General features: G+C 47.2%; 1 protein-coding gene across 2 annotated transcripts in view; it reads right to left on the minus strand.

Annotated features, from left to right (window-relative positions):
* PBX1 (PBX homeobox 1) overlaps nt 1–12729 on the minus strand; it is a 298342-nt gene that overhangs the window by 25943 nt on the left and 259670 nt on the right. Inside the window, exons 8-9 of one of the 2 annotated variants that reach the window (XM_006942988.5) lie at nt 7724–7836; nt 6232–6321 (exon numbers count right to left, since the gene is read on the minus strand). In XM_006942988.5, the coding sequence (XP_006943050.1) occupies nt 6232–6321; nt 7724–7836 (203 nt within the window). The remainder of the gene's footprint in view (nt 1–6231; nt 6322–7723; nt 7837–12729) is intronic. The other variant, XM_045048432.1, reaches the window with a different exon arrangement.

The raw sequence follows: 12729 nt of genomic DNA on the forward strand, positions 1-12729 counted from the left end.
TAAAACATGTGCTGACAGGCATCAGGATTTTACCTAATCTAGGTACAGGCTTTCCCCAACCTGACCTGGGTGTAATAGGATGTCATCTCATTCGCCAAGGTCAAAAATACGGACTTATTTATTGGATGGATGGATGGATGAACGGACAGATGCACGGATGAATACACGAACACATGAGTGCATGAGTGTGTAAGGACACCACTGGACAATTTGGACTCATTCGTTTTCTGTACCTTTAAGGGCTTTCCCCTGGCCACGGAGGAAAAACAATGGATGCCCAGGAAATTACCGTATTAAGATATTTGTTTTTGCTTCTCCAACTATTGTGCGCTCAAATAAAATGCTTTTCCCTTCTCAAATGCTGAGCTGATATGGTATTAAAGTTTAAAGGCCTCATCAGGGGCACCTGGGTGGCTCAGTCGGTTAAGTGTCCGACTTTGGCTCAGGTCACGATCTCACAGTTCATGGGTTCAAGCCCCGCGTCGGGCTCTGTGCTGACAGTCGGAGCCTGGAGCCTGCTTCAGATTCTGTGTCTCGCTCTCTGCCCCTACCCTACTCACACTCTGTCTCTCTCTCTCTCTCAAGATAAGATTAAAAAATTTAAAAAAAAAAAAAAAAAAAAAATAAAGGCCTCATCAGATAAGAAACTAAAGGGGCTTCCTCTGTTTCCTTTTGACTCGGCCATAAAAGAAAGCCAGGCTGGAAGCTTCTGGAAGGCAGGAGTCCATCTACCCCATTCCTGCTGCCTTCAAACCCTCCGAAGATTGGTTTGCCATGTTCAGACCTGGTGATTCTCATCACTCCCTTCACCCTTCCAGCCTGGGCCTGTTCACTGGTCCCCTACCGCAGCATCAGAAGGTACCCGAAGGCAGGTAAGCGGGGGGCATATCTGGATATGTCTTTGTACCTTCACATTTCAAATTCCACTTGGCAAAATAGAAGAATTAAAACTTCATATAATTAAAATGAGTTTTTAAAGATTTGCATATGAATTTTAATTATCACCCTAACTTCCCAGTCCTACAATTTCACACGTGGCAACGTCTTATTAATATATACTTTAAGTGGAGGGAGGTCTCTCCGAAGTAGTTAAGAAAAAATTAAAATGATGGCACGTAGCCAACTATTACCAAGTAACCCTTCTGATATCTAAGCGCCTGCAATGTGTTCAATAGGATGCTATTTTCAACCTCAAGATTTGTATTTTCTTTATTTCCTCAATAAGTGTCCTTTTTTTCCCTTTGCCGAACACGGGAGAAAAGCAAACCCAAACAAAAATACATATGCTATGGCTTCCAAAGAGAAAAGTTTCATCTCTGTTTTTCCATTCCTGTAATTATCACAAAGCAAAACTCACGGGATGTTTCTGTCATAAACGGACATTGATGGCGCCCTGCCTTTACAGAGAGAACACTAACACTTTATTTCCACCTTCACTAAAACTCTTGAATAAGAAACATCGTACAGGGGTTGCTCTTTTTCTTCCAGGGGTTTCTATTTACATTTAAAATTGGCTGGAGTGAACTCACTCCCTTAACTCACATTTGAAAATAATTAAAAATAAAGTGTTCCGCCCCGGGAAGAATAATGCTTTCTGCTTCCATGGATCTCTGAGAATTCACAGGGAAAGGTTTATGTAATGAAAGCTCTTCCTCCTTCCCATTTAGGACCTCAAGATACAATTTTAGGGGTTAGAGGGGGAGGCTAGAAGGAATGGCAGGGGCTAACTCTACCCAAAGAGGTGTCCAGGGAGGCTAGGCTACAGTGGAGTCGGGCATCCCTGGAGCTGACAGGAGGAACCAAAGATCATACTGGAAGGACTCTAGAACTATGGAATTTAGAAGGAGAGTTTAGAGCTTGCTTATCTGGTAAACTTTACAGACGAGGCAAAAATGCAGAGGCGATGCCACTTATCAAAAGCAGAGCCACAGGAAGGATCTAAATTTCCCAATTTCAAGTTGCTTCTACCCCCAACACGTCTGTCCATGGAGGTTTCAATGCCCCATCTGGTAGCGATGACAAAGAGAAAAGGCCACCAGAAATGATTTCTAGTTCTACTATGGATGGTATCCCACAAACAGGTTTTGGCATAGGGTTTCTTTGAGGACAGGAGAAGTTCTGCAGAATTCAAAGGGATCATCCTCTTGACAATATCATCACTATCTAGCTTCATGGATTTAATGCTGATTCGAATCACGTTCTCAGAGAATCCGCACTGGCCAAAAGTTGGGAAACTTTTTATTAAAGGGCAGACTGGAGAAACTTTTTGAATTAAAAACACGGGATATTTGTGGGTTAGTAAAGCATTTAAAAGAAAAATCACTACTAGATACTTTACTGCTATGTAAGGTGTGGATATTGGCCACTGAGCGCACTTTGTAAATCCAGTGACGACTTGTCTTCTCTCACCTGATTCATTCATCAGCAAACATGTTTTGAGCAACTAATACAGGCATTTAGGAAATAATTAGGAAATACTCAGGAGTGAAAGACACGAAGACCAAGTAGGTCTGTCTGTTCACGTATCTATAACGCAAAGGCAGGGTATGTGTGATGAGGCAGAGAGAAGCAGGGGAGAAGGGCTAAGGAGGAGAACACAGGCAGCAAGGAGGAGACGGCTGTGGAAGCAAAAGGGGTTTTTGAGGGTGGGGAGGCATGGGGAAGGCGGCACAGGAATGAAGGGCATTTATGGAGGTGGTGGCCATGAGCAAACCTAGGGGGATGTGGGTAACCAGGCAACGATGAACTGACCATGTTGCCCAGCAACCAAATTCTACCTGGATGTCAGGAGGATGAGGTAGAAGGGCAGGTAGGTTGGGGCCAGAGTGTGGGAGACCCCGGATGTCGGACTTGGGGTTTGAACTCGCTTAGGTAGGCAGCAGACCGGCGCTGGTGATTTCCGGGCAAGGAATGGCAAAATTCAGAGGGTGTATGCAGGAGAAAGGAGACACCGAAGGCAAGAACAGTGACTAGAAAGTGGTCATGTGAAATGGCCCAGCCAATGAATTATTCTAGAACTAGGGCAACGGCAGCGAGAAAGGAAAGAGAAGAACGTGATCTAAGTACGTCTGATTGACAGGGAAGTAGAATAACCTCCCTCTGTTCCTCAGAGCCCCTCTAAGCTGCTACGTGTTGTCCATTGTCGTCTGAGAGCACAGGGGACCTAAGCTCACCGCCGCTAAGGAAGGGGGTGTTCAGGACTCGCGAACCCTACAGCCTTTTCGAAAGCGTAGCTTCCCACCAGGAGAGAAAAAAGTGACAGCCGTGTCCTGGCCGATCCTCACTAGGAACTACCTACTGTAAAAAACTGCTCACACAAGAGGAGAAAAAAGGTCAGATTAGAACGTGATCGCTTAGAACATTTCATACTGCATTCGTGTGGAACAATTTCTCCTTTGCCAAGCCCTTTCCTCCTTATTTTCTCGTTTTCCCTGAAGCAGCCCTTGGGGTTTTAAGGGTGGGAAGTGCGGGCCCTGTTTTCTGGAAGAGAGGTACGATGCCTGCCCACGGACACACGAGAGTGACCAGGGCCAGGCTCTCCCAGCTCTTCCGCGACCTTCCACGCCTTTGCCACCTGGGCTCACTGAAAGGCAAGTGGTCTGAACTTGATGGGATTTAAAATAGACGTTGGTTGGATAAGAAACGGGCGCTATGCAAACCCAGCCAGGGGAGCAGATAAAGGCTGCCCAGAAAATGTCCTCTGCCGAATGAAACACAATCCAGAGTCCAGCTGGAAATTCCATTGCTGCCTTGGGTTTGGGAATTGTTTATTTTTATTTCTTGGCTCGAACCTCTCATTCCTGCCCTCATCTCTTCTTGTCTCCCTCCTTCCCTCTTTCTTCTCCTGGCGGCCAGAGCCCCACTCTGCACGTACACACGGGTCCGTGTCGGACACCACGGTCTAAAAACACAGCTTGCTCTAACCGGCTTCGTCTCCTGCAGGTGGCACCACGGAACATTTAAGATGGATACCAAAAGGCACGCATCCTCCACGATCAGCCTTTGAACCATTTACCCCGCATATCGAAGGCCCAGAAATAAAACAAACATGGTTCCCGGGGAAAAAAAAAATTAACGCACAACCACAGACTCTTTCGAGTGGCATTTTCAAGCCCAGTTTCTGTGGGAAGCTTATGTAATCAGACATAATTGTCTGCACATGTTTGGTTACCCTCTTGCAGAAATGATTCCCAGCCCACCAGATAACATCAGAGGGGTCAATGTTGACCCCCGCCCCCAACCCAGAGCCTGAGTGGCACCGTCTTCTGCACTACCCAGTTAGGAAGAAAGATACCACACAGCAGAAGTGGGAGCCCATTTCTTGCCCACTCACATAGACTTTCTGCAGTTCCTTGTTTCAGTGTGCCTATATTCTCCTCCCCACCCTCTGGTACTTTCCTCATGTTCCTGTCTTCCACTTATACAGAGCGAAGCTTTCTCTGGGAAAAAAAAAAAAAAAACCTATCTTCAGAAAACGCATAAATGCGTATGTGCTTGAAACCCCTCCCCCCGCCCCCCCGCAACAAAGAGGCACAGGGCACCTTCCTTGAGCTGGCATCCGTTTTTGAGAACACAGTCTTCTAGCAAGTATCCTGTATTTCTCTGAGCAGGTTTCTGGCAAGTCAGCCGTTAATACGGTAATAATGATTAGTAGGAGCCTAAGAAGAGAAGCATGCCTCTGTTCTGGAAATTCTTTCTGGAAAATTGCCATGATTGCCCAGACTACATTCAATAGGGTTAGCTTTGACCTCCTCCAGCTCCTGCCAGAGAGGGACTTGATAAATATCATACAAATTCAGAGTAGATCCCGCCAAAAGTAGGTAGAAAATAAAGGGCCTCAAAAGTCACCAAGACACTTACAACCTGGTACTTGACTCCTTTCTCTGACATCCTAAGTAGCTAGCTACGCCATGCTTGAGTGCTCTGATGACGGGGAAATCTTGACTTTCCCAGGAAGCCAATCCCTCCTCCAGGTAACTCTGTGAGAAAGGCCCATCAACTGTTGAAATGCGATGTATTTCCCTGAATCTTCCACCCAGGGCTTCTATCCTTCCCCCCTTCCGATCACTCATGATGAATCCAATCTTCCCCACAAATAACGTGTTTCAAATTACTATATACCAACCCCATTTTCTCTTTTATGGGCTAAGAACTCCTAATTCTTTCAACCATTCTTTGTGATGAACCAGTTGGTATTCCATTGATTCCTTCTAGTCTGGGCTTAGTCATGTCTGACTTGACGCATGTGGGGTGGAAGGAGCCATCACCTCCCTCACTGCAGACACTGTACCTCACTGAGTATAGACCGGGATGCCATTAACATGTCATGCCTACCTTTCCTTCGTTCCGTCCCCAACGCATTTGAATCACAACAACAGAAACAAACAAGAAATCGTCACCATCAATCAACCACAGTTTTCTTCTACAGTTCTAAGCCAATGGTTCTGGTGGCGCTTTCTGTGACCTCTAAAAGCCCAGGAAATGACCCCCTGATCTGAAGAACAGCCTCCTTTTCCAGGCTGCCTCTTGTCCCAGCTTGCTGTCACCGCTGCTGAGATAGCGGACGATTGATCTGAGAAATCAAGTTGGATTGCTGTCCCAAATCTACATTCGGTTCTCCTTGTGTCTGTCTGATCGATTTCACTCTGTGCGACACAGCTTGTCGCTATGAATTTTCATGCTAGTCAGAAGCCGCCAGCGCGCCCAAGAACACGAAGATGGTCCGCACCCCTCCCCATCCCTTCAACGCACCCGGCCTCTGAGTTAATTTCTTTTTTTTTCTTTTCGTCCTTAGACAGATTGGAGAAAGGCTGTTTTTTGTTTTTTGGTTTTTTTTTTAAGACCACAGACCTGGATGCAATGGATTTTGGCTACTGGTTTTCCCACCCAGGTCCCCAGGCCCCTGCTTGTGGCGACATTTCCTACCACTGTTGTGCTAGGTGTCACCTGGTTAGCGGCTCCTCTCGGCTGAACGCGAGTGGCCGCAGGTGCCATGCGAACACTGATTGCGTGTGACAGCCCTAGACGCCAGCTGCCTGCGTGAAGCCTGCCCAGTCGCCACTTTTTGTGTGGGTGGAACGCTGCCGACGGCGTGGCCGATACAGAAACAAGAAACTAGGTGACCATAAAGCTGAGACGAGTCCTACTAAGTGGCATTCCAAGCCCTGTGGCTTTGAAATAATTGGTTATGATAGAAGAAACACAAAGGGTGGGGGAGCCTTGTTTTCTTACACTGATGCCCTGCGGACTGTACATCTGACTGGCTGCGAGTCCGTCACTGTATCCTCCTGTCTGGCTGATAACATGGCGAAGGGTATCCACCTAAACAATGAACAACAACAGAGAGGCAATTAGTCAGGGAGACGCAGGCAAAGGGAGGCAGAGAATCATCAGGCAGGCGACCGCGTGGACGCACCACATTCACGCGATCGTGACGCAGGTAACCTCCCCGGGAGGGGCCCGCCAGGAGGAGGCCGCCTCTCTATCTGCCAAATCCGTTTTCCTTTCTGAGTTCAGTGACAAGACGGGAGAATGGTCAGAGAAACCTGGGATTCCCACCGCTGAAACTGACTCACGGCGTTGCATGAGACGGCGGGGACCGGGTGACAGGAGCGGGGACAGAGTGAAGGAGCCACACCCCCCCCGTCGTGCAGATCACCCGCCAGAGCTTCTCCTTCGCTGGTATCCCACACAAGTCAAGGCTCTGTCTAGAGGGGGCTGGGGCAGCCACCTCACAGACACAGCGGTCTGTGACTAACGCCATCTTTTGGAGGACTCGGATGACGGCCAGCTGTTCGCTTGCTTGGCCAGTCTGACCGTGGCTCCTCACACTTGTCCCCAGGCAGCTCCCTGAGCGAGGGGCTGAATCATTGGCCAGGTGGTCTCTTCCAGGCATGTAGGGTTTCCTGTTCCACACGCAGGGTGGGAGGGTGGGCTAAGGTGGTCCCAACTTCCCTAGCAACCCTGACCCAGGGCATTCGACTTTACCCTCTCACAGCAGGCTCTGTGCTGAGACCGGAGGGTGGCTTCCTGAGGCGTAGTGAAGGCGGGCTGCTTGCTAATGGGTACCAAGGGTTTACACCACACGACCTGATGTTTGCTTCCCAACATGGGCTCTGACTCATGACCAGAAACCCAAGTTCCTTGACCTCAAGGATGACTGAGAAGATGAATTTAGTCAACATGGCTGGGTGTTTTTACAGCTTGAAACAAAAACAGGAGATACGAAGGCATTTGCCTACTCATCAGTTACCTCCTTAGTTGGCAAATATTGAGTGTGGGAAGCCCACGACCGAGAGGGAGACCTGCTACGTGAGACAATGGACTGAACTCCTCCTCCCTTCCCTTCAGTGAGGAAAGAATACGCTGCTGGTTCCACGTGCCCGATGGGCCTTGGTCGCCTCGCCCTGGGCTTGCTCTTCTCCTGCTTTCCCAGTGTGGCTGACAAGCCAGAGCCAAATGCATTCACAAAGTGTGGACGAGATTCCCCATGACCATGGCTGTCTTTGTTTTGTTTTGGTTTGGTTGTTGGTAAGACTGTGTTTCTGCCTTCCCCCCCCTCTCTCTTTCTCTCTCTCTCTCTCTCACTCTCTCTCTCCCCGCCCATCTCTCCCTCTCTCACCATCTCCCTCTCTCTCTCTGGACAGACTGGCAAGTGCCAATACGACCGAGGGCTCTGGGACTCCAATGCATTCACCTGGTGGCACATTGGCTGGGTCCCTACCTGTGACTGCACGTTGGCTCCAACCTGGGCCCCTTGGTAAGAGTCCCCATTGAGTGACTGCACGCCCATGAACAAATCTCCAGAGTTTGACATGTTAAAAGAACTGGAAGAACCTGGAAAGGAAAGAGTGAGGCACCTGAATCACAGAAAGGCAAAGGGTCACAACCCCTGCAACTAACAGCCAAGAGGAAGAATGACATGCAAAGCGACACCCCCCCAAATAAACACTAAAATAAAAATAATATCAACAGAATCCGGTTAGTAGCATGAAGGACAGAGCAAGCGATAAAGGGTGCGCATCGTCCATGTTATGGGAAGCCACATCTTACTGCAAGTTGCCAACAGGACTGTGTCCCCTTAACAGCTTCAAGCTGAGAAAGGGGACATTTCTTCTTCTCAACTTAGTCTATGCGAATCGGAGACGGTCTCCAGACCCGAGACCTCTCTTTCATGCCCGTTAGACTCTAGGGGTTCTCCACCAGTTGAAGAACTTGGGCCGGTGCCACCATGTTGGAGCACATGAGCTGCTGTTCAGCTGGCTTTCAAACAGGCCACTGCCAACCCATCTGTGCCCTCATGTGGGAAGCAGCCCCGGGTGGGGTATGCATGAAAGCAGTGCCACGCGTTAGGGCTGGCCCTGGGACGCGAGTCCATTGACATTCCTGATTTCTGGAAAGAAGGTCAGGCTCCTTGCTGGGTGGCAAGCAGCCTGGGAGAGCGTCAAGGACTGCAAGAAGACGTGAGAATGGTCACCTGCTTCCCTTGCCGCCCGCCATTACGGAGGAACGTGACACAGAATAACGGGCCAGGAATTCTGAAGCATGCACGGAATACGAAATGCTAATAATAACACTTATGGTAATAATAAAAGTGGGCCTCAAGAAAAGCAGTCAGCCATCTGCTTTCACCTCCCAGAGAAGAAGCCTTCTCCCAGGCAGTTAGCCTTCAGGCAGCACCCAGGTTGCACTGGGGTAAACCCAGCCTACCCGCAGCCGAAACACAAGGGCGTGGGGAAGCTTCATATTATTCTGAAGTCATCGTGCAGCTCAGCGCATTAGGAAAGAAAGCTCAACGTGCAAGGTTTGGTTAAAACATGACATTAGCCTAGAAAAGGAGAGACCTTAGGGACCCAGGTCAGTTCCACTCTACTTCCAACTCTGTCTTGTTCAAACTGCGCCCTTGCCCTCACACTCTGACAGCCATCATCCGTGTGGGATCACCCAGCAATGATGCCCCAGCTCTGACACTTTCTCATCTCCCAAGATAGGGATCTGCGCTCTCCTAGAGGGCTGTCTCCTGGAGCTCGAGAGAAGGCTCTTTCTGTGCCCTGGAAGAATCCCTTAACCGGCAATGAATTCTGAACTCTGCCACTCTGTGCTATGTCTAACCGCTCATAGCGTCCCCATCCTTCCAAGGCAGGAGCCATTCCGAAGAACCCAACAGTTTCCTTGGGGAGATTCTCAACTTCCAGTAATGTGGCGCAAATCTCCCCAACGTGTGGGTGAAGCAGGGTGCAGCACGGATCACACTGTCACGTTGAGGTACATAATTCTCGGACCTGCATGTCCTACTTAACATCCCTCTCAAACCTTTCTTTTAATTGAACCCAAATAATAACAGCCATTTTGTACTCGTTGTTACAACGCGTGCTCCTGCGTAGATGGCATCAGAACCGAGAACAGTCAGCTCCCAGATCCCCGAATGAGAATTGTCTGTATGACACCAGGATAGGATGTTTTTCCTCTGAGAATGTTCAGTTTGATGCCCAGGGATTTTCTTTCTCTCCCAATCAAATACCACGTAATAAACCCACACTCTATATGCTTCGCTGATGGCTTACGGGAAATTAGCACGCAAACGAAGGAATGGGAGAAAAGCCCCACAGGGCTGCAATGGTGCCGGGTACCATGAAGGTACGGAACGTGCCATTTACAAGATACACACCGCAATTGACACAGATGATTTAAAAAATATATGTGCATAGATAAATTGTAAATATGTCTGGCTGCCGAGTGTACATGGAAATAAATATGCGCATATCAATGTCCTTCATGTACAAGTGCATTTGAATCAGAGCAGTAATTGCAGGAATGATCTCTGTGTTCTTGCCTCTGCATTTTATTGTCCATACACCCATGTACAACATTACCATGGCTTCCGACCCTCTGATAAGTATCTAGAGGCACGGATTTTTCTGAGAGAAGAGGCCACGTGCCATTGACATGGCAATAAGGCAGCCAGAAGCCCACAAGAGACTCTAAGTAAGGAGGAGAAGACACGTTCTTCTCCTGGACTGGAGGTTAGAAAAAAAACATCTCACAGAATGGACAGCCTCCGGAGGTGGACGGACTTTCTTGACAAATAGAGAGCAGGCAGTCTTAGCGGTGCTGCGGAATTCTCAAAGAACTAACACAGAATTACCTGGCTTGCTGAGAAGGTCCGTCAGGCACCTTACCTGCAGGTGGCTGGGAATCAGCAATTACTAGGAGCACATTTTGAGATGTGCTTGCCAGTTAAAAGGTTCCGAATTTGGAGGGGGAAGGAAGGCAAGTGGCTCATTTAAGCTGTCGTCCAGACATTTGGGGCATATACAGAGCTAAATCTACAATCCACTAGACAAGAACTAATGGATCACCTACGGATTCTAATGCATTTGCTCAGGCAAATATGGCAAGGCGGAGATGTGCTAACATCCATTTTCGGAAGATCATTTCCCGAAGACTGCATTGCTACTGAAGAGTCTTTGGGAGACTTGAATTTGTTCAGAAAAAACCCAAAACAAAACAATTAACTTCATAATCCGAAAACCAGAATACTAATGATCAAGTCTAAACTTAAAGCAAGGTTTCTATTGACATTTTGGCCTGGAAACTTCCTTGTGGAGGAATGCTTTATGTATCGGAGGGTGGTCAGCCACATCCCTGGCCTCTATTCACCAGATGCCAGCGGTACCCACCTCCCCAAAGTGGGACAGCCAAATGTCTCCAAACATTACGGAATGTCACCTGAGGTACAAGTTCATCCAGATGAGAACCAATGACGTCGTGGCATAAGAGAGGATTTACTATTCCTTGCTGAGGAATGCAAAGTGTTTAAAAGTACTGGCTCATTATTCCCCATAGCATTTTCATAAAGTGGCTGTGTGACAAGTATTAACCCTAATTGTGCAGCCTTGAAATCAAGGCTTCAGAGAGATTAGATGGCAGCTGATCAGACTGGACCCCCTACACCATCCGGAGGCGCAAAAGATGGGGCGTCTTTGATAGACGTAAGCTTCGCTGCATCTCAGGCTTGCTTCTCTCTTTTCCATGATTAGTCCCCTTCCAAACTCCAAAAATCATTGCCACTTTCTACTCAGGACAAAGCACAAGAGGGAGAGGCTGCCTGGCTCAGTGTGACATCCCTTTAGCAGGCGCACATGGCAAGGTTCTAGAGTTCCAATTCCAGCAGGCTGTGTTTTCATTTTCTAACGTAGAAATTAAGGGAAGAAAAAAACACAGCAGAAAACATCAGTGTGATAAATTCTTTCGCTTGGCTTTAAAAAAAATTGTAAAAGTTCCTAAGGATTTATTAAGGATTGGCCAACCTCTCTGGGTGTGCTACCTCCTCTCTGTGGGTCCTACATACGTAAACTTCTCTTACGAAGCCAGGATCTAGGGGTTTTAATAAGAACATGCTCTCCCAATCCATAAAAACACCAAACCTCTATTAGGGGTAGCACAGACATGTACTAGAGTTTGCCACTGACTAAATAGTGCCAGAGGAAGTACTTTGATGGCCAAGCTCGCAGTTGCCCCTAACACACGCCCCAGAGCCAGCAAAAGAATTCGAATCGTGGGAGGGGGTCCTGAGCCTCAATGAGCCTGGGGTTGCTTGGCTAATCACAGCATCTAATAAAATACCAATGCTGATGCTATGCGGCAGCAAAACATCTGTAACGCACAAGCCAATTTCTTCCTTCTTGGATGCTAAAATGTTCCCTAGAAGATCATCTGACTTTCCAAAAGGGGCCCTGTTTTTCCGAGATCGGATTCTTGCTCTTATAATCTCATCAAAAAATAGGACACTAAGAATGAGTTCCCCCAGGTGATTGCAGGATTATGGACCTGAGGTTATAACTATTGCTTCAAATGGTCCCCATTTTGCCTTTTCGTGTGTGTGTGTGTGTTTGTGTTGTGTGTTGTGTGTGTGTGTGTGTGTGTGTGTGTGTGTGTGAAGATTTCATTTTCTTGTCATCCTTCCATTCTTCCTTTTGGTTCCATCCGTTCTGCCCAACTCTGCTGGTGTCAGATATGAAACACGCCAAGTAAATGCTTACTCACCCCGCCCCCGGTCCTCACCCAAAGTGATTTTAACGAATTATGCTTAAGGAAACAAGAGACCAGGCATATATCAACAAATAGAAATATTCAGAAGTGACCTAAATAAAGATACTTGAGTACTGCTTGTCTACACAAAAGCCTCTAGAGGGAAGAAGATTTACTTGCAAAGTATCCTTTTTGCCGTAAAAATGAGTATTTATATTTAGTAAAGCATCTGGGAAAAAAACCCTGCTTCAATATGAAGGATATAAAAAGTTTCCAGGTTCCAGATCTCTAGACTTCAAACTCAGCCAAAATATATTTTCACATATTAACCTCTTATTCAACATTCCTATCTGTTTCAACGATCATTTACCCTTTGGAATTATCAAAGAACTAGTTAGTATACAAGATTATCAACACCCTAGGTGAAAAGTTTGAACATTTTAAAGTTCTCACTTTATCTGTGCAACGATACAGGTTGTGTTAAGAGTGAAGGAAAATGCAGAAAAGCCCCCATAAGACTTTTTCTGTTAAAACGTTGATGAATGAAAATTCTGTGCTACTGCACATATACAGTAGTATTTTCTTTTGTCTCTGCTGTAAAAAAAAAAAAAGCACTACAAAGGGGTTCCTCTGCATATTGTTTCCAACAGCTTAGGCACAACTGGACAGCTTAGCTCAAATTTTCCATGATAATTTACT

This window comes from Felis catus, chromosome F1, assembly GCF_018350175.1.
Source record: "Felis catus isolate Fca126 chromosome F1, F.catus_Fca126_mat1.0, whole genome shotgun sequence".
Classification (NCBI taxonomy): Eukaryota; Metazoa; Chordata; class Mammalia; order Carnivora; family Felidae; genus Felis; species Felis catus.